The 21,990-nt window shown below is 41.1% G+C and overlaps 1 protein-coding gene across 1 annotated transcript; it reads right to left on the reverse strand.

Moving 5' to 3' along the window:
* Nucleotides 1-1,559: 1,559 nt before the first annotated feature.
* LOC106904514 (endothelin receptor type B) lies at nt 1,560-13,523 on the reverse strand. Its single transcript, XM_014968882.2, has 8 exons — nt 12,886-13,523; nt 11,115-11,605; nt 9,128-9,240; nt 7,572-7,776; nt 6,888-7,037; nt 5,679-5,812; nt 5,470-5,578; nt 1,560-4,382 (listed from the first exon to the last, which is right to left on the reverse strand). Exons 2-8 carry the CDS (start codon nt 11,517-11,519, stop codon nt 4,248-4,250), a joined length of 1,251 nt encoding a protein of 416 aa, XP_014824368.1. The 5' UTR covers nt 11,520-11,605; nt 12,886-13,523; the 3' UTR covers nt 1,560-4,247.
* Between the last annotated feature and the right edge of the window lie 8,467 nt (nt 13,524-21,990).

Genomic DNA, 21,990 nt, shown 5'->3' on the forward strand with positions numbered 1-21,990 from the left:
TGTTCGCTAATGTCTTAAAAACCTCGTAGACCTTCACAGAACAGAAATTATCCTCAATTAAATGGATTTAGTCGGTAAAATTATATAAAAATGTATTTAAAAAAACAGTTTTCTACCCTGATTTAGTTATGTTGATAAAAAAAATTCCCAATTACCAATCGGCCCGGAGCCCGCTAAAAACCAATTCAAAGACCGCTAAGCAGACGTCCTCCTGGACGACTTTCACTTCACACGCTGCTCCTTTTTTGTTTTCTCGCAGACGATCCATCAAGTCTTTTGAGAGCCAACAGGAACTGCAGCCAGATATATTATTTCAGCCTCTGTTGGGAGCCAAAAACATTTCAGAGACAAATGTTCTGAATGCGATTCTCTTCAATTAGACCTGCTCAGAGCACCGTTGGGTCTGATTTAACATGGAACCACAGCTCGGTGATTGAAGGCATGTTGGAAGAGCAGCAGCAGAGAGAGAGAGAGGTTACAGGGAGAGGGGCTGAGGCAGGAATGCAAAGAGAAAGAAAACAGAGAAAAAAAGAGGAGGAAAAAAAAGAAGGCAGAGTGAAGAAATAAGATGAGGGGTGGTGAGAGATCGGCGGACAAAGAGCTTCTATGACAGCTAATGTGACATGCGTGACACTGGTTAGCTCGGAGCCAGATTCCAGGTCAGAATTCATTCTTTTTGCAAGTGTGTGTGTGTGTGTGCGTGCGTGCGTGCGTGCGTGTGTGTTTGTAATACCTTGTGAGGACCATTTTCCTGACACATACGAGATTCTGGGGACCCCTGCTCCTTGTGGAAACCGAAGCCTGGTCCCCACAAGGGGAAACACCGTTTTGGGTCAGGGGTCAGATTTAGGACTAAGGTGTGAATTGAGTTTGGTTATTGTTAGGTTGTAGAAATGAATATAAATCAGTGGAAAGTCCCCTCAGAGATAGCCATGCAAACGTGTGTGTGTGTAGTTGGAGACGAAGAGTTGGGTAAAAAACAAATTGAAAGATCACAGTAATGTTCTGTGCTGGCGTCCATCATCACATGATGCCGCCTGCTGTCACATTTTAGTCAAGCCAACAAGCACAAAACCTTATAACACACACACACGCACACACACCCCCACACACACACACACACACACACACACACACACGCACACACACACACACACACACACACACACACACACCAGTATCCATAAAGAACACAGTCAAAGACAGACAAATGTACATAATGCTGCAAGCAATAATTACCATCCATCTCATCACATATTGATTAAATAAAATAAAATAAAAATCACAGGGTCTCTTTTTCATAACATCTTTTATTATTATTATTATTATTATTATTATTATTATTATTGTTATTATTTTGTGTGTTGGAAGAAAATCTGTATGTCACCGCATACCAGCGAAGGTAATGAGTCAGACAGGATTATAGAAAAAGTGAGGCCAGCCATCAATTAAAGTCACACGAACAGCCCGACCACTGTACAGGACAACATGACTTCAGTAGTTTAGGAATCAGTGAGGAAATACAGGCTTAAAGCACTAATGTGGCAAACGATATGAGATTTTAATTTTTTTTTCCATTTCAGAATGACTTTATTCTGAAAAAGACCTTAGGTTTTTGCATTTTTGGTTGCAGTCTGAGTCACGTGTCAGCTTCAGAGATGCTAATCAGCTGGATCCATTTGTAAACAACTCATTTGGTCAAAACTTAGAATTATAAGTGAATAAAAAAATTAAAGTGACAAAGTCTTTCAACCATGGCACAACATGCAAACCAACATGACCGTCGCTAAAACAAGCAACACTTTCAGTTTAAAATATCGAGCAAGAAAAGAACAAAGAACAAATCTTTTGTAGCGTGGTAAAGCTACAAGCTAGCTCCAACAGTGTATATGTGGATGCATTTTTTTTTTCATGTTCTTGGGTAAACCAAGAAAGCACAGTTTTTGATTAACACACATAATAAAAGGGAAGAGATCTCAGTGGTGCTAGATGCGTGTAATTATAGATGTGCGTAGTATTTAGTACCAAACAACCCGCGCGCACGTTCCAGAATCGTGGTGCTCAGAGATCCTTCTCCGACCCATTTGATTCTGAAGCGCTGACGCTTTCACTGTAATTGTCCACATCTGGAGTCCAGCGATCCGTTCAATCTATGGGGAGTTTCGGCAACAAGGAATCTGGAAACGTTTGTGAAATAACTCAGTCGAGTTTTGGTTTGTTTACACATAATGCACAATGTCAAAGCTTGGTGGAAGCTGAAGCCAAAGACAATACCGCAAAGGTTTCATGAATCTGTCAAAGAATTTCTGTTCAGGGTAGAAATATCCACTTCAGGTTCAACCAATCAAAGCATGTTTGATTTAGAAATGCAAGAAAGACTTTTAAAATAAAATTTAAACACAATTGAATCTGCCGATCCTGCTTTGAGAGGTTTGTAATAGAGGCTGTGGTGATGTCACACTGTGTGCATCAAAGAGTTCCTGTAAAATAAGGTTTTACTGCTTTCTTAGGTATAGCGTGTGACTGTTATATTAGATCTGAGGTTTACAAAACATGACAAGAACAGCCTGAAACCTCTGCGATTAAAACAGAGCAAGTTTTCTGCAGTGTGTCCAGCCTTCCTGGTGTTTGCTAGAATACTTGCTCTCTCTCACTGCCTGAATGAACTACAGCTCTGTCTAGACATATAGAAAATTAATGCTCATTTTTTTCTCCTTATTAGCTGCGTTCCCATTTTTTTTCTAATTGTGCAATTTGATGTATCGAAAAAGAAAACAAGCCAATTAAAAAAACAAAAAACTATTTTTTTAAATACAAAGTTTTGCCACCAGGATGAGGTGCTTTTTCTTCTCTCTTTTTTTGTGGCCGTATCAACATTGTGTTATTTTTGCAAAACTGCAATGGAAACACTTTTTTGCATCGCACAAATCACATGATCAACAATCGGACTTTACTACTGATGAAAACCACGAAGAAGAAGACGACAGGAAGTAGCTGGAGGATCATGACGCGGCATGTTTTTTTAATGACTTCTCGTGTGAACAAATTTATTCATGTATGATTTTGATCATGTTGCTTATTAAATGAAAATGTCACAATTGCGAAATTGTGTTTTTTCAACATTAGCTGAATATTGACAAAGTTTTGCACATATTTGAAATGGGAACATATTTGCTGGTACTGAAAATAACTGTTTGAGAATATGTTACTCTTTAACGGCCTCTACACCGAAGAGTGCAAATTGGAATTACAAAAATAAATTTGCTGAATGAAATTGCACCAAGTTTTTGTTTTTTGTTTTTTTAAAGCACATTTTCGGTAAAAGATTTTTGTCCTAAGATGAGGTGTTTTTTCAGTAAACAAAATTTGAGTATTTCACAAAATTGCATCAGAAACACTTTTCACATCACACAAATCAAACCTTTAAGAGTGACACAGGCGTCTTCAAACCCAATGTAACCGAATGTTGCCAGTCAGGCTGACGAGCGGTATTTATTATTTGACTCTGTCAACAGAACTCAACTACTTCCTTACTTACTTCAAAATAAGAGACTCAAAGAATAAGAGAAACAAAGCGCCAGGTTAAAAGTCAGAGCAGCTTACTCTTACTTCAGCAGACATAATCAGAGACAAACAGCAACCAGATGGCGTTTCGATATTGCAAGGGCTCGTGCTGCGATCTCGTTACACCCCTTGCAGTAAGTATGCAAAGCATGCAAGATGATTAACACATACATTCACTTAACTGGATATACATCACATGAACAACAGCAGCCTCAGAGCCACCGTAGAACCGCATTCATGATCGTCTGCATTGTGCAACCGTCCATACGATGAGATTCACTGAGTCAAAGTTACAGTCTCGTTCCAGATTGCAGGTTTGATTTGCTGTCGCAGGGGAATGACCTTTAACCCTTTTCAGAGCAACACTCTTCAGTTTTACCATTTTTCTTTTTTTCTTCTTCTTTCCAACATTGGCTCATATTTATGTGGCTCCAGCTTTAAAAAAAAAAAGAAGAAAATGAAACACAAAACCCGGACTGGAGTTTTTTGGAGTTCGCGACGCTCCGCTCCCGTCTCTCTCCGGATAAAGAGTGAGTTTCTGTGCAGGCACATCTGGAGCGCTCGTATGGCATCTTCCAGGAGAAAAGAATTCGGCCTCGTTCACTCGGTCGTACGTCAAATTTGTTTTTCTTGCTTTCTCGTCTTCCTCATCCCCCCGCCTCTAGCTGCACCCTCCTCGCTCCTCAGGCGCTGCTGGACTTGTTGGTGATGCGGGAGTGGCTCTGCTCGGAGGATCGCTCTGTGACTTTGAGCTTCATACATGACTGCTTCTCGTCCATCAGCATTTCGGCAGGCAGGCACCAGCAGCACAGACAGGACTGGAACGGGAGAAAAGAGGTGAATTTAAAGGAAAAGAATGTAAAAGAATGTCACATTTTCAGCTATTTTATGCACGTTATGTTTTTACCAAACATACATTTTACCTTGCAACAAACAGCCCTTTGACTTGTTGACATTTTGTCATGTTAAAACCACAAACTTTAACATGACAGAAGAACACAAAGTATAGCAACTCGACTCAACCCGAAAGCTAAATCTGCTATGCGTCATTAGAGAGGGAAACCCTTTTTTAAACCAATTTAAGTAATAAACTAAGCTTAGCTGCATTGTTTCATAACAAGGATCAGTTGGAATGTGTGCATGATTAGATTTACTTTTCTGTAAAGTGTCTTGACATGACATGTGGTGAATTAGTTACACAAATAAACCAAATTGACTTGAATCAAATTGACAGGGTGAAAATGTATATGCTTGTTTGTTAAAGGTGGACCATTACATTTCCCTTAAACAGCTTAGAACAGGTCTGTGGATGATACAAAACAACTTCATAAAATTTTTTTTTGTACAAATTCATTCTTGGATAATGTTTAGACCGGTCAGTTCTGTCTATTTTGAGCTCCTTTGAAAAGTAGAAGTGGAGCCTCCTGCAAAACCAACAAGAACGCAGCAACTTGTTTCTGAATAGTAAGCCGACAACAAAAACACTTGAATTTTCCAGCAGCCATTGTACAGTGGGAAAAACCAGTTGACCAGTTGTGCTGGAACTCGGTTTGGGTTGCCAGGTGATGGACTGGCATTTGCTGGGGTTGCTAGGCAACATGCAGTGCCTGCTGATTTGTGACTTTAGGGTTCAGAGCGCAGATTTTGCAATTCACTGTCTCTTTGGATAAAATGTGAGTTTCTGTGCAGGAGCATCTGGAGGTTTCCTCAGGTTTTTGAATTATGTCGTTCTCCAGACACCAAAAACATGAACTTACTGCCAGAAAACAACTGGGTGGGTTTTTCTTAAGCGCATGGGCTGTTTTTTTTTTTTTTTTTTTTTTTTTTTTAGGAAGCAGTAGAACTCAAAAAGGATGCACAGAAAAGCGTAAAATGTGGATTTTGCATGACAGAGTTTGGTCTTACCCTGAAGCAGTTCTTGAAGCGCTTGCTAACCATGTACAGGGCAATGGGGTTAATGCAGGAGTTGACAGAAGCCATGTTGATGCCGATGTAGTCCAGCACCAAAAAGAAACTGTTAAAAAGAACAGAGCACATGCCTCAGTGTCTCATAGTATTTTCTTTGGCAAGCTGTGGCCTGAGTAAATGGCGCGTGTGTTTTCCCTGATCCGCACCTGAGCAGCTCGCAGCGGTTGGGGTCCTTCTCGTCGTAGATGGTGAGCTTCAGGATGCGGCTGAGGTGGAGAGGAAGCCAGCAGAGAGCGAACACCAGAACCAGACAGAACACCGTCTTGGCCACCTCCCTCCGCTGGTTACAAAAACACACACACAACCACACACACATCCATCATGACTTGGCCTGGACATGACTGCGCCTCTGTGGAGATATACAGCACAGAAACACATGGTGCTCTCCCCTAAATTTGTCGTCATTTCAGATCAAGTTGATTACAAAAAAAAAACAAAAAACAAAAAAAGAAACAGTTATTCTGAAGCTTTTTAAGGCGTTGTTTACATTTAGTACAGAAGGTTTAGTCGCTTCGTTATCGACACCAATTGAATTTGACAGCAGGACTGTAGGTATCTGATGTGCCGTTTATAAAGTTACACAGTTAAAAAAAATTAATGGCAAATTTAAGTTTATTTAGTCGATCACAGAGAATAAAATGTGTGAGTTCAATTTTCAAAGTTATATTTTCATTTATAAATATCAGAGTTCCAAATTTAAAAAATTATTCACAAACTAAATATTTAGTGAGGAAGATAAATATTTAGTGTGAAGACTAAACATTTTGTTCCCAATTCAGTGTTTAAGGGTCTTAAGTTTGGGTGTGAGCTAAATATTTAGCTTTCAAACTAAATATTTATTTTGCTAACTTTATTAGATTTATTTATCTAACAAAGTATTTAATTTTAAAACTAAATATTGAACTTGCCAACTAACCATTTAGGTTGCTAACTAAATATTTAGCTTGCAACTAAATGTTTAGGTCCAAGCTAAATATGTAGCTAGTATGCAAATTAGCTTGCAACTAAGCGGAAATATATAGCAAAATAAAAGCTGGGTTTTCAAACTAAATGTCCAGTTTCAAATATTTAGTTTGAAACTTCAAACCAAACTTTAGTTTAAAAACTAAATATTTAGTTCTGACTTAAACATTTAGTTTGGAACTAAATATTAATTTGCAAAATAAATAATTATCTCCCTGACTAAATATTTAATTTGAGATCTAAATGTATAGTTTGTAAACTAAATATTTAGCTTGAGTGATATGTTTATAAATGCATGAATAACACGGTGAAAATATGGCACCCACATTTTTGTTTCTCTATGAAAGGCTAAGTGAATGTTGCTGTGAATTTTCACCCCGTGTTTCTCTGACCTGTTTGATGTGGTCGCTAAGGGCGATCTGCACCCCGTTCTTCTTCCTCAGCATCTCGCAGGTCATCAGGGTGTAGAAGATGGCCGTGCAGGTCAACGGCAAGCAGAAATACGCGCTGAACAGCCACCAGTCCTTTGCTGATTTATAAAACTGCCCAAAAAAAGACAGAGAACAAAGGGACCGCTTTGGATTCCGTTCAAACATCTGTGTGGGAGCACTCTGAGCTGGAGATAAAGCATGTAAGAAGCTGATTTACTGGAGCGTAGCCGCCGCCTGAACCTTCACAGGAGTGGAGGGGGAAACTCAGGGGTGGGTTTGGCATCATGCAGGACGTCCTTTTACCAAATGCTGATTTATCAGTGGCAATACGCGGAGGTCCAGTTGTTACTTTTTAGCAAGAGGAATGTCATGCAAAGTAAAAACAAGCAATCTCAATCTGTGATATATATTATTTCATCATCCATGAGCTCTTTCCAGCCTCCCTCGTCCAGGCGTCACGCTGTGACTCTAAGTGCGGCGCTTTGCTAAGAAAGCTTTCGTATTTGCACACAGCATGCAGATCTGCACCCTCGCACATTTGCGTTTTTGCAGCATGCGCGGCTGAGTCAACACGCACAGTTTCTCATTTTAGACAGAAAGAAGAAGAAGAAAAAGGCCTCTCAGAGTCGGCGTGTCTCCGCTCACCCTCATGAAGTCTGTCTTCTGCATGGGGTGCAGCAGGCAGATCCTCAGCTGCTCCCCTTTGTAGTCCATGGTGATCATGTCGAAGGCTATAGCCTCTGGAACGGCCAGGATAACGGATAAGATCCAGATGAGGGCGATCTCGATGGCCATCCACTTCGGAACGCCGATGCCTTTGATGCGGCTCCAGGAGACCACGGCACGATACCTGGAAAACCGAAACGGCATGCGATCCTTCAACAAGTCAGATTTAGACAAATAAATGGTTGGATCCTTTTTTAGGGGGGGAAAAAAACACAATGTGATTTAGTGTTTGGTTTGGATACGGCATGCAGTTCGCTTCCAATACAACGCCTTGTGAAAGCATTTGCACTCCTTCAACTTTTAACTTTTCCCCGCTTTTGTCATACAGTACAGCCAGGAATGGACCGATCCACTTTTTTCACTTCTGATACGATACAGATATCTGAGGCTTAGTATCGGCCGATACAGATCCGATATAGAAAATCAGATGAACTGACTCAAAACTCCTTTTATTTTAATAAAGCATGACGTCACTCAGAGCACAAAGCATAGAATTAGACTGAATATTATGGATCGGGCACATTGCTACCAATACCCGATCAAACATTTTTCAATATCAGAGCCAACACAAATATTAATCTCGGGTCTGATGCATCTCAAATTCAAACAAGACTCATCCTCAGTTAGAGTTAGATGTAAAGTTTGATCAGACCACTCCGATAGACGACGTTGTGATCTCAACTATTCCGCTGCACCAGTCTCTCTGCAGGTTCAGCTTTCCAAACATCCCTACAACACAACACTGCCTCCACCAGGTTTCTCTGCGGGGGGATGATCGTGTGTTAGTTTGCCACTAGACATTTTGTACGTAGGCTAAAACCCTCAATTTGAGTCTCTTCTGCCACTCATTCATAACGGCCATATTTGCTTTGAGTCTCTGAAGCTCCTCTAGACGTTCGGGTTCTCTCCTCACATGACCTGTAAGTGTAGGCAGATGGCTGTGTCTCAGTAGGTCTGCAGGTGTGTGCACCTTCACATGGATTAACCCCGCTTTGGACTTCATGTCTGCCATGTTCCTTGGTCTTTGTGAAGTTGCTTGGTTCTCAAAGCCCCTTCTCCCCGGGCGTGGCTTTAACCATGTGTTATACAAATAAACTTGACTTTACTTGACTTAACGAAACTTCCAAGCCTTCCCACAACGTCTGGATACTGAGATTGAATTACACACAGAAGGATGCTAACATCTGCTAACTGCAGTTGTTTGCTGGGAGTTTTGTTTAGAGGTATCAGACTACAGAACATTGAATAAATAATCACTGATTTCGCCATTGTATATTATGTGTTTGGTCAATCGGAGAAATGTCCAAATGTGTGTCGAAATGCAAAAAAGTCCAACAATCCCCAGCTCTGTATTTCGTAATGTGAAGTTTCCAACTGCTTACGTAAAAAATTAAAAGAGATGGAGAGAAAAAGAAGCTAACGTGACAAGAGGGAAGTGTGTGTTTGCGTGATGCGTGGGTTTTGAGCAAGAGTACCTGTCGATGCTCAAAGCGCACAGGCTCAACACGGTGATCCCCACGGACGCCTTCTGAACAAATGGCACGACCTTGCACAGAGTCACCCCGAACGGCCAGTCCTCTGCCAGGAGCTGCAGACAGATTGCAACACGAGCAGAAGGTCAGCGAGTGAAAGCCGAGGCAGGGAGTGATGCAAAGAGCCTGTCTTCTCCAGGACAGCGCACGAACCTGAACTCAGTTTTTGTCAGGTAAAACATCGCAGCCTTGTCTTTAAAAAAAAAAAAAAAAGAAAAGAAAGAAACACACAGCGAAGCCCCGCACGCCTCACTTTTGACCCGTCAGCTTTCCAACCGAATGAGAAGTTTGAGCTCCTGGAGTTCGAGAATCATGTACAACACAAAGCCTTTAAAGCTTTTCTTGGATGGGGGACAGGAATGTGAGTGGAAATCAATTGAAATCATATGTGACCCCCACGTCTCTCTCTCTCTCTCTCCCCTTACCACCCTGTCTGGTCCACGTCTCCGCTCTGGTATGTAACTGCGACCACCAGTTGTTTTAACACGCCTGCCCGCTTACCCAAATATATGGACACTCCGGCTCTCTCTGGCCCTCGCTCTCGCAAAGTGAGCCTGACGCACAATAACATGCCGAGAGACATGGGGGGATATGAAGAGGCTCAGAGTCCAGAGAAGTAATTACATTTCAGGAGCACACACACACACGCACGCACACACACACACACACACCTTTCTACATGCACTACGTCTCCACTTTCACTGGTGTGCGCTTCATTATGTGGACATAAGGAGGAATAGGTGTGGCTGGGGGGTTTAAAGTGCAGAAGGATACTAATCTATCTGCAGCTGCGGTTTCTTTGACCATATGATTGCACAAATTGGAATTAGAAAAAATAAATGTGCTTAATTTTTGGGGGATAAAAAGTTTTTGTTTAAGGATGAGGTGGGGGTTTTTTGTGGCTGTATCGAAATGAGGGTATTTCGCAAAACTGCAACGGAAACACTTTTTTTCAAATCACAGGAGTCATGTGATCAACGATCGGATGTTACTACTGGGGGAAAAGAAGAAGAAGACGGCAGGAAGTGGTTGGAGGAGGATGATGGCGCTGCATGTTTTTTTAACGACTTGTGTGAATAAACTTATTCACGTGTGATTTCAATTGTGCTAATTTGATAAAAACAACGCAATTGCGAAATTGTTTATGTTTTGTTTTTTATGTTAGGGGGATATTGACAAAGTTTTATACACATTTAAAAGCAGCTATTTGCTCCGCCAGAGCTCTCACAGCATGCAAAGTACATCAAACGTTGAGTTTGTCATTCAGTGGTGTTGTATCTGGCCTGTTTGGTGCCCTGGGCGAACCACCCTTCCAGCGCCCCCGCTCTTCAACGAGGCTGTTGATCAGTGGCTGGGATGGGTGCTTTGCATTAGGTCCCCTGGTTGAGAGAGCGGGGCAGCAAGGGTGGCCGTCCTCCCTCAATATGTCGCCCTGGGTGGTTGCCCATGAATAAGAAACTGCTCCGGAATCAACTCTTCTGTAAAAATGTCAATGACAAATTTCCCCAAAGTGCCGCATGGGTAGCCATTATCACGTATATGGAGTTTGTCACCTCAATAGCTGTGTTTCCATTGACCATACAATTACGTAAATAAGAAGAATAAATTTGATTAATGGAAACACGACAATTAAAAAAAAAAAAAAACACTCAAGTTTTTGTATAAAATGTTTTTGGTGGTTGAGGTGAGCGTATTTCACAAAACTGCATTGGAAACACTTTTCTCGAGTCACGTGATCAACAACCGGATTTCTTAACTAATGGAAGTAGCCTACCGTAACTTTTAAAAATTGTTTGTTTTTTCTGCTTGTTTGTTTTTTGTTTTTTTTTAATTGAAAATTTTCAGCTTTCAAAATATTGAAAAGTCTTCGCTTCACATTTATAATGGACACATTAAACCTGCTTGGTTAACGACGTGCAGCGTCTCTGACCTTGTAGACGTTGATGGGGATGCCGATGATGATGTGCAGCAGGTCTCCGAGCGCCAGGCTGCCGATCAAGATGTTCGGCCCGTTCCGCATGCACTTGTTCTTGTAGATGATCCTCAGGAGAGTCGAGTTGCCGATGATGCCGACCACAAACACCAGGCAGGACACCACCGTGTTGATGTGCTTGAACGTGTCCCGGATTTCCGTGGGCCCCGTGCACATGGGCGGCTGGCGGCGGCGCGGCATGGTGATGTTGGGCCTGGCCGGGTCCTGGGCTTTCCTCTGGACCAGCCCGAGTCTCTGTGTGACGGACAGCGAGGCCTGGGGGATTTGGTTCTTTGGCTCCGGCTGCGCGCTCGCAACCATCACGTGAGCGGCCAGTAAGAGAAAGCAGAGGCGAGTGGTCATTTTTTTTAAATTATTTTTTGGGGCGTTTTAGGAATGGTTTTTTGTCCGGGAAACACTCCCAGTTAATGTCCTCCTTTGTGGTCCACCTGGAAACACAAAGTAGAAGAAGAAAATGTTGCGTGGCGATTCGCCAGAACGTTCCGGAAGGCAGAGGAATCGATTGCATGTCAGAGAAGGAATCCCAATCTGCGTTTGGTAAAATGTCAGGGAGAGGTGGAATATTTTGAGGCAAGGCTGGAATTTCTCGAGGATTGTGAAACTCGCCCAAAACGAGCGAAGCCAAACCAACCGTGGAATAACAAAACAGTTTATTGATTTATTTAGACTCTTTGAACTTTTTAGTCTCTCTGTAGACGCCCAAAACAATTTGGGCACGAATAAGAAAATAAATGTCTGGAACACCGATGCATCATGAGGATTACATTTGTAACACTTTACCCGGTATGTGAAACTTGTTTTCATGAATATTTGTTGCCAAACGTGTATGCGTACAGTTTTGCTCAAAATGATTCATACCTCTGGCAGATTTAGTTATGTTCCTGGTCTATTAATTTTGCCAAGATTAGAGAATATATGTGGGGGTTTTAGAGATGAGGGTGATGGCAGGGAGGCCTTCCGACCTCAAAGAGTTGGCACATGACCAAAGACAAACAGTGACATTAAACATTTTTCCACTGATTCATTAGAACAGTTTTTATCACAGCCTAAATTGTTTTTGACATAAAAATACAAAGTGAAGGAAAAAGAAAAAAACTGAATTGGAAAAACCTGTACCGTACACTGAGACTGATTGTTGAAAAAATAAAATTAATGACAATAACTTTTATTATTTTCTTTCTAAAGAAGTTATGTTTTATTAGGAGCAACTCATTGTGTCATTTTTTTTCGACTTCTATTTTTTTTTTTTTTTTGTATCTTATGAAACAACGATGATGAGAAAAGACCTCTTACTCAGTTCAGATGAAACTTTTGGGCAATATATTTGTCAAACAAAAATGTTTTTGAAAATCTTTAAATACTTGATAACTACTAATAAATTAAACTCTTTTATATACATATATAGAAGTTCCCTGTCAGTCTGCAGTGGGGAGTCCCTTGTTGCACAAAAAGTTATTTTAGAGAGAGAAAAGTTTTTAACACTGATTTATCTCTTCAGCTCCTAATTCTGGTTGGTTTGTGTTCGTTAAAGAGTTCACCCTGATCTTAGCAGAGCAAATTGCCCAGAGGGAATCTACGTGGTTTAAAAAGGAGAGAACCCAGAAGTTGATTTTAACAAAACGAGATAAAGTCAAAATGCAGACACTTTTCTTTATAAGGCAAAATTCCCTAGTGTTTTCCAGTCACTGCTGTTTCAGCCTGTACTTACCTAACCTCAGACTGAGGCAGGAGCTCTCCGAAAGCTTTCCCCTTCTCAAATCAGACTATCCCAGCTCCCAGTCTCAGGGCCGAGAAAGATTCCCAAATCAAAGGTACGCTGCGGTTCCAGCAGCGCGACACTCCGTTCATCTCCAACAGAAGCCGCCCTCCCTTTTGAGCCGTGTCAACGTAACGAGCTCCAGCGGCTCCTTGAGTCGCTCCTCTCTGCTTCTGGCCGCTGAGTCTCAGAGTGCGGAGTCTCATGAGCCTCACTTGATCCCTGCCCTCCCATTCTTATGCAGAGGAGGTGGGCGGAGGACCACGGAGGCAGGAGGGATGTTCATGAGTTAGTTGGTGTGTTTTCATGGAAGAGGTGGCTTAAAATACTGACCAGTGGCATTTGGGGTTCAGGATGTCACAGTTTTCCCCCCTGACAAAAGCCTTTCCGACTTTTGAAAGGCGTTTCACATTCACGACCCCGTATTCATCTTCATCCCTCTTTTCGTCAGGGTTGTTAGCATAGCCACCTATGACGGCGGACACACAGTTTTCCTGTAACGTTAAGTTGTTTCTCCGCCTAGAACACGTTTAGGAGCAAGTAGACAAGGTTGACTGACAGCGCTAAGACCCGCCTCCTGCCTCTGATTGGTTGTTTTTGACTGGAGCGGTGCATTTCTACAGATCACAATAGTGGCACTGGGAGAAAGTGGAGGAGCTCCATCTTTTCACAGGTTATCTGTCTCAAGCTGTACTGTCACAACATGTGGACAGTTTTAACAAATTAAGTAACAAATATTTATTTTATATGTATAAAAGTAAATGTTAAACAGTTCAGTCTTAAATCCCTCCAAAATGCAGTAAAGCTTGAGGTTGTAATGGGAGAAAATGTGAAACAAAATGTTCACTGCTGCACCGTCACAATGAAATTCTTTAGTCTGATCATTTTATCGAACAGTAGGTCAGCCCATCATCGTCCTGCACATGCAGTCATAATGACACCAGCATCACGTTTTTTTTTTTGTTTTTTTTGTCTTCTCAGATGGTATGGAGTAAAATTATGTTTAGGATCGTTCCGTTTTCCAGAAATACACTTCCCGCCTAAAGCGTTTGCGGTGGCTCGTCTCTTAAAGATAAAAACTCAAAGCACATTTTAGCGTGACACTCACTTCCTGTCAACTGTCTTTTTATCCTCACCGTCACCCCAGGTTCACTTGTCTTTGTGTTTTTGAACTCGATGACAAGGAGGAGCGTGGCTTCTTTTTCTTTTTCAGTCACTCTTTTACCTTTTCAACCTTTCTGACTGTTGACATTTGCAAAATCACTGCATGTAGACGTAGCCTACGTTTCTCGTCTCTCCGCGTTGCTGTGCTCTCCGGCCTGGGAGGATCTCGGCCTTCGTGAAGGATTATTCGTCTGCCAGATGTTGACGATCCCCAGATGTGTTCTCCTGTTGACAGAGATGCATTTATCTGGAAAACCTTGTGTTATTTTTTTTTTTATTTTGGGCAAATATTTGTTGCAAGTAAAAGATTAATAAAACAAGATTTCTATACTTTTATTGATTTGTTTTATCGACTGAAACTGGTCTCTGTTACTGCTTGAATTGGCGGAGTTATGTGGGAGAAATCCACTGTCGGGCCTGGAGCTGTTGCAGATGTACAGACACACACGGATATATACAGTCACTCGATGCTGGTCTGAAAAATGTCTGTGACTCTTTTTTTTTTTTTATTGACCTGAAGCACTGTTATGAAAGTCTAAGTCAATACAGTTTCTTTTTTTTTTGCCCTGGGACACAACATCTCAGCAGCTTCCTTGGTTTCTTCCTTTCCGGATGCAGTAACCTCCATCTCTAAAACAAACAAAAAAAAGTAAACTCTGACAAAAATATTGCAAAAACCAAAAGTTTCAAATCTGCAAATAATAACTTGCTGTTTTGATGGTAGCTAGATACATAATTGATCACGGATGTCATAGTAAAGGGCAGGTCGGCCAACCATTGATTCTGCAAGGTGAATTCTTGAAACATCACGTATATTTCGTAGTTTTGGATATTTGGATGAGAATAAATACAGATACAACTTGTACTTTCCTTGAACTTACTTTCCTGGATCATAGAGATTACTTTCTTGTAACGTTCATGGAAGTTTCAAGTTTAGTACGACGTAAACGGTGGCACAAAAAGTGGTTCTGCTTTATATCCAACGCAGAGGGGTGCAACGCTAGTGGAGGGCGCCAGAACGATGGCAGACAACTTTATTACTAGTGACATTTTCTGCATTTAACACCTATTTGCCCTCTAAAAACACACAGTGATATGTCTGCATATACCTCAGGAAGTACTTAGCTGCAACCCTGAGGGTAAATTATATGAAAGAACCTTCAAATCTTCAGGAATACATGTTAAAAGTTCAATTAAAGTTCAAGGGGAAGTACTTGGTAAATTTTAGGAAGGTGTCTAGTACGTTTTTGGAAGTCTACCGGAAACTACTTTGTGAAGTTTATGAAACTACAAGAAAGTAGCTTTAAAGTTTTGTGAAAGTTGCAAGAAACGTACATGTGAATATCTTGTAAAGAACCCGGAAGAAGTGATTTTAAAGTTCCTGGAAAGAACCAGGAAATTCCGGTAAGTTCCAGAAAGCACCTGATAACTTTTGGGGGAAATAAACCTCCAGCACAGACTGTATAACGTTGCCAGGTGTTAAAACACGTATCTGTGACATCCGAGCACTGACCTCGCAGGGATTTATGCCTGCATTGCAAAGTTTTCTGAAAAATAATTTGATGAGTACAGACACATTTTAAGAAGATCCATTGTCCAGAGAAACCTCGACAAATTTGTCCAAATAATGAAGCAGCTTTCCAATTTGCTTATCTTAAAAGAGACTGAATAAAAACGACATAACTCAGCCCTCTAACGCTGGGTGGGTTTGTCGCTGCCAGGATTTGGCTGGGACAGCGAGTCACGATGCAGCAGAGGTTATGCAGCTGTGTCCCTGCTTTCACTCGCCCAATAAAAATTACTGGATGTAATAATGGTCAGCTAAGTAGTGACGTAGAAGCAGAATTTAGCTCTCAGGACTTGGACTGTGTATAATGGACACTTAACACGCAGGAGGATTTTTATCAAAGCCAGGGAGTTCTGTGCAGATTTTAAATTACGTTTTAAGTCGCCGTCTAAAGCGGAAATGTTTACAACCGCTGTTGCACGGAAACGCCATTTTTTTAGGGGATCATAAAATTCCCAAAACAGTTAACCACTTTAACTCTTACCTACATTTTAAGCCAACACATTTCAACCCAGCATTAAAAAAAACAACATTTTGCATTTTGTACTTAAAGCTAATGGAAATTTGTTCATTTCTATTATTTAAAATAATCCACTGAATAACCGATAGATAGATAGATAGATAGATAGACAGACAGACAGACAGACAGACAGACAGACAGACAGACAGACAGACAGACAGATAGATAGATCATCTTGACTGGGAAATTTGTTATTTTCTTGCCAAAATAACTGTTGACCCCCCCCTCCCCCCAAAAATGACGTAGAAGTTATTTTAGGAACTCCTTACGTTCCTAAGATATGACAGAAATGAATTCTATAAATACACAAAAACTCTTACTTTTATTTTAGCTTGCCTGTATATTACTTGTTTACATTTTTTTTATATTACATTGTGTTTAGTTTGGATTCCTGTCAGGACCAAATATTCTTAGGAAATATGATAAGATTATTACTCGGATCAAATCAAAAGAAATATAGCATAGCTTGGTTATTTATTCGAGTTACAGCAACATATTCTAATGTTTAGTTTCACGTTTCTAGAGTAAATTATGAAAAATTACGTTAGGTAACAAAACGTCCTGCAGGAGATGTTTACTTTCTTTGGTGAAGTCCAACAGACCAAAACTACAATATGAACCAAATGACCTATTATCGTGTTACATGATCGTTTCAGGGTAGTTATATAATCATAAAGTTTAAAACATCAGTCATAGAAATCATAAGTTAATAAAACATCGTTCGTCTAAGGAAAGCACCATGTCCTGCACTGTGATCCGTTACAGTCCAGTCAAATGCCTCTTGTAACAGAATCGAAACCAGGCTGGGCTTCAAACGAGTGGGCTTAAAAAGAACTAAATCGAAACAACTGGGTCTCCTCACCCCTCCAGTAAAGGTCAGAGAAGGAATTTTGGTTTGATGAGAGATCAAGTCGGATCCAGGAGCATTAAGGTATCTCTGTGAGCCGAGTTAAAATGCAAAACTGGAAACGTGTGGAACTTTTTCAACATGATTTGGACATTTTTACCAGGCCTTGTCTTTTGTTTCATTTCAATGTCATATTCGTTAATGAACTTTAAATTGAAATCTGCTCGCAGATTTCCATTCACACATGTGCTCTACCTTTCTTGCTCCCACCATGTGACCCTGAGGTCCTCACAATGTCATGCCAGAGATCAGAGACAGTAAGAAAGGAGTCAGTCCTCTGGCTCCTGTTCAAGCTGCCCAAGGCAACAAGCTTAAAACACTGAAACATCCGAGACAGCGTTTGAGCCGAGAGGACAAAGTATCCACTTTAGCTTTATCACTTTGAGATGATAAAACACACCACAACTAAAAAAAAAAAAAGCCAACAATGCAAAAAGGGACAAAATAGCTTAGAGAACATCTCTCTGAATGTCATGATTTTAGGATTTGCTGTGTTTTTATCCTCTTTAGCTGCTGACCCACCAAGGAGGACGCTGCTGAGCGCTCGCTAGTTGACACACCTGGGCCGTGTTTCCTCGTCCGCCTGCCTGGATTTAAGGAAGCTTCCAGAAATTCCTTCAGTGTGAGCTTTCTGTTTTTCCTCTGCACATCAGAGACTGCGTTGTCCTACAGTCAGAGCCTTCAGCCACCACTGCTTCCTGGTATTCATGTGGAAATGTGACTTCTTGCCCGAAGAATCATAAAGAACCCAGAAAGACTGATCTTTACTCACATCGGACTTATGCTGAGTGCATAAATGGATCGTACAGTTTGCCTACCAGCAGCACATTGGTGTGTGGATGATACCCTGATTTACATTCTCCAAGGAGTACACACACACACACAAACACACCAAGCCGGGTAAAAAACTGTCTCTTGTTCTTCACTTTGCTTCGTACAGAGAGTCTGGGCCCTCAGCTATTGATCAGTGATTGACTCCTGGAGGCATGCACAGTGTTGAAGTTTCCCGATCGCTATCGCTGTCAAGACTGTTAATGTTAATTCAGTATTTAGAGTCGTGACCAACACGGACTAAAAGGCTTTGTTCACTTCATCCGTTGCCATCGCTAAAACTACAGACTACAATTCAAAGATCGCAACTTCCTCTGTTTGCTCATTGGCCTGGTAGAAAATCTACCGAAGAACATTAGATCAATGGGAGAAACCCCTGATGGAGAAGTGGAGAGAGATTCAGATCGAGCGGGATCCTGTGAGACATAGTGAAGACGATAATGTACGTCAACTCACTTCGACAAACCACAGTACGTCCGTCTGCAGGGCCCCACAAGGTACAGACCCACGCCTGATTTCCAATGCCACTCAAAGAGACTCTACTTTCAGAAAATTTTGGATGATTTACTAATTGTTGGGACAGTTTACAAAGAGGATAATGTGAAACAGAGTACAAGGACATTATTGTGACTTTGTGGATTGACTCAGTCACACCCTTGTCAACTTAATGACAAGGAGTTGGTCTTAAGATAAGAGATTTATACCAGCTTCAGTAACTGGGAGAGGATGGACAAACAAAACTGTCTAGTCTTTTTAGGATGGCGGAGTACTTTGTTAGATTTTTCTCTCCATTTAAGGTTATGTTGCTAAAAGCAACTGGGCTCAGTTAGCATAACAACAGTTAGCATTTCCCTCTTGTCTCATGTTTTGCAACTGGAGTACACTTAAGCTAGGCTTGATGTTGTTCCTTGATCTTTGCTAGCAGCTGTTGTTCCTGGTTCAGTGTTATCTACTTTAAATTAAACTGGGAGTTACTTAAATGTTCCTGACTGCTCTTCTGATGTTCCGCTTAAGCAAAGATCCTTTCTTGTTCTTGATTTTTGCTGCGACTAATTACCTCTACGCCCAAGTCAATTAACTCTGTATTGACCTTATAAATGGTTGATTCCAAAAAAATTTTTTGAGCACCTCAAAAGCCAATCCAGGAGCATTTGAGAACCTTGATGAAATGCTGAGATGTAAATCAGACATGGTCTCGATTACCTGAGGTACTTTTGTCACTCCTGTTTTACTGCCTTTTTATATTAACTTCCATCATCAATCCCTTACAAGTGCTTCCTTAATGCCATAATTTAAAAAAAAAGTGTTAACAACAGAAAGCCAAGAACGCTTCTACTTCAAAGTCGTCGCCTTGTTCTTTAAACTGGGACGTTTGACTTGTCCCCGTTAATCTTCACAGATCTTCCCGCATCTCTTATAACACCTCTCAGCTTGCTGCTCCAAAGGCAGAAAATCACCCTCAGTCCATGTGAGCACAAAGAGGCGAATTGTTTCGAACAAGCAGGGATTCACAGCCATCAGTGTCGACGTGAGGACATCTTGCAGACTAAAAAGTAAGGCACAATGGACCCACAGAGCTCGGCTCTGTTGGAAGCAGGTCATGTTAATTTACGGCCGCACTATAAGTGTTTTAGATGCAATGTATTTGTGTGTCGTCTTCTGTTCTTGTGGGTCAGTAAAAGTTGAGCGGCCTGCGCCCCGCAGCCTTGTGAATTGAGTGGAAGGTTAATAGGAGGTAATTAACTGCCTCTTTAGTTCAGCTGTAGAAAAATGTCTTCTGGTTTTCTCCTGAAGCATTCTCGCTTTTTTATTATTCTGTCTTCATAGTCTTGAGTTCACTGTGTGCTTTTTGTTTCCACCAATGGTCAAGGGATGCTCCACGACAGATGAATGATTGTTGTAACTTTTGGTTTTTTACTTGTACTTCAATAGGTTTTCAGTGTTGACCTTCTTTAGATCAGTAACTAATGAGCTTCAGCTTAATCTACTTTTACATCCTTTAAAGCTTTTGAAAACACAGACTTATAGTTTTCCCACTTTCCTAAAGGAAAAGGCAATTGAATATTAAATTTCTACTTTATCGTCTTGCTGAAACCTGGCTGAAATGAGATGAATATATTGCTATGAATAGCACCAACTTCAACACCTTTCTGTCCCTTAAAACATTTCACAAGTTGTCGTTATATAGCAATAAACTTTAATAAACCACATTGCAATTGATGTTATTTCCCAACACAAAGTAACACACAGCTGAAACTAGATCCGTCCATGCAGTCATGCAAAGAAATTGGGATCTTTATGAAATATTCAGTTCTTTATGGTGACGTATTATGGCCAGACTCATATATATATATATATATATATATATATATATATATATATATATATATATATATATATATATATATATATATATATATGTTTTTAATTACAAGAATAACTTATATTAATAACAACAATAAAGTCGTAATATTCACAGAATAAAAACGCAGTATTACCAGAAGAAAGCCGTATCATAGAGTTGTTGTAACATGTCTGCTTCATCTTTGAGAAGTCATCGTCACATTCACCTGTTCAAATTAAAATTTGAACACCATGAGGATGTCCGGTGATCAGAGGTCATGTTTTGGTGCGTAACGTCAAACCCCAAAACAAAAGCCAAAGACCTTGTGATGAAGGTAGCTTACGCTGATGAGAGGGGTAATTATCCACACTGATGATACGAGTGGGTAATTACCCAATTGTATCGAGTGGGTTTTGTATCAAGTTGATATCAATCAAGTGGCATCAAGTGCCTATAATACAATGCAATCATACACATATGGACACATGGCCGACAGAGGCTGGCTGCCACTGGGCGCTACGTTTTCTTTCTTAGTGCATCTCCTCAACCTCCTTTTGCTTGTCACATGTTATCTTTCCATAGCATCTTCCTGTCTTTTCTCTACCCCATGTCTTTATTCCCTCAAACCTTCTCCAGGGGTTGATTCTTCCCCCTTCTTGGTGACAGATACAGAGGCTGTGGGCTTTTGAAACTAATATCTTCAACAAGGGACTGAGATGAAACGACTAAACTGCGACCCTCCAGCAATCCTGGTTTGCAGCAGATGTGCTTGTCTGTGTCATTGTGCCATTTTCCGCTGCATGAGGTGTGTGCGTGTTGCTTTGTTTGAGCCCCCTCAAGCCATCTTCCTCGTTGTCTTTTCCCCCTTTCTTCATCCCCCCACTTGACATCAGCACAGCGTACTCCTATGAGCTTCTCTGCTGTCTGAAGCTGAAGGTGGGAACAGCAGAGCGCACGGCGAGGAAGGCTGCTGATGTCTCAAAAAGCATTGCAAATAAAGATTTCACCATGAAGAGCACGTGAAGTTCAACGATCACGGAACAATATTTCTCTGTTGCTAGGTTGTGGTCGCTACTCATCGATGATGGGGTGCTGAGATGGAAACCACTGAGTGCTACTTTTGTGAATCTACGACTGCTGAGCATGAGTACGCCGTCAGGCAAGAAAACACATGGAAACTGAGACCAAAACCAAATTGTGGTCTACTTTATCAACCTTTGTTTACATAGAATCCATTGTTTCTCTGGTACAACCTCAAATCTCGACGTATCCTCCTCGACCAGCAGAGCCCACGTCTGGTTCAATCACGCCGCTTTTGGATGCATCCCTTCTCCTACACGCCCGAGTCAAAGCTGCGTTCCCGACACAAATGTGTGCAAAGCTTTGTCGAAAAACCACCACTTCGCAATTCCATTCAATTAAATAATAAACGCAATTAAAATCACAGATGAGAAAGTTTGTTGACGTGCCGAGTCTTTAAAAATCAAGCTGCGCCATCATCCTCCAACCACTTCCTGTCATCTTCTTCTTCATCATCATTTCTGCCAGAAGTAACGTCCGGCTGTTGATTATGTGACTCGTGTGATGCGAAAAAAAAAAGTGTCTCCATTGCGTAGTGCACTAATTTTGACACAGCCGAACAACCAACCAACCTATTGAACCAACAAACCTCTTATTGAAAAATGTGAGTTTTTTCAAAGTTGACGCGTTTCCACTTAGTGAAT

This window comes from Poecilia mexicana, unplaced genomic scaffold, assembly GCF_051168715.1.
Source record: "Poecilia mexicana isolate PSO_F unplaced genomic scaffold, ASM5116871v1 scaffold_17, whole genome shotgun sequence".
Classification (NCBI taxonomy): Eukaryota; Metazoa; Chordata; class Actinopteri; order Cyprinodontiformes; family Poeciliidae; genus Poecilia; species Poecilia mexicana.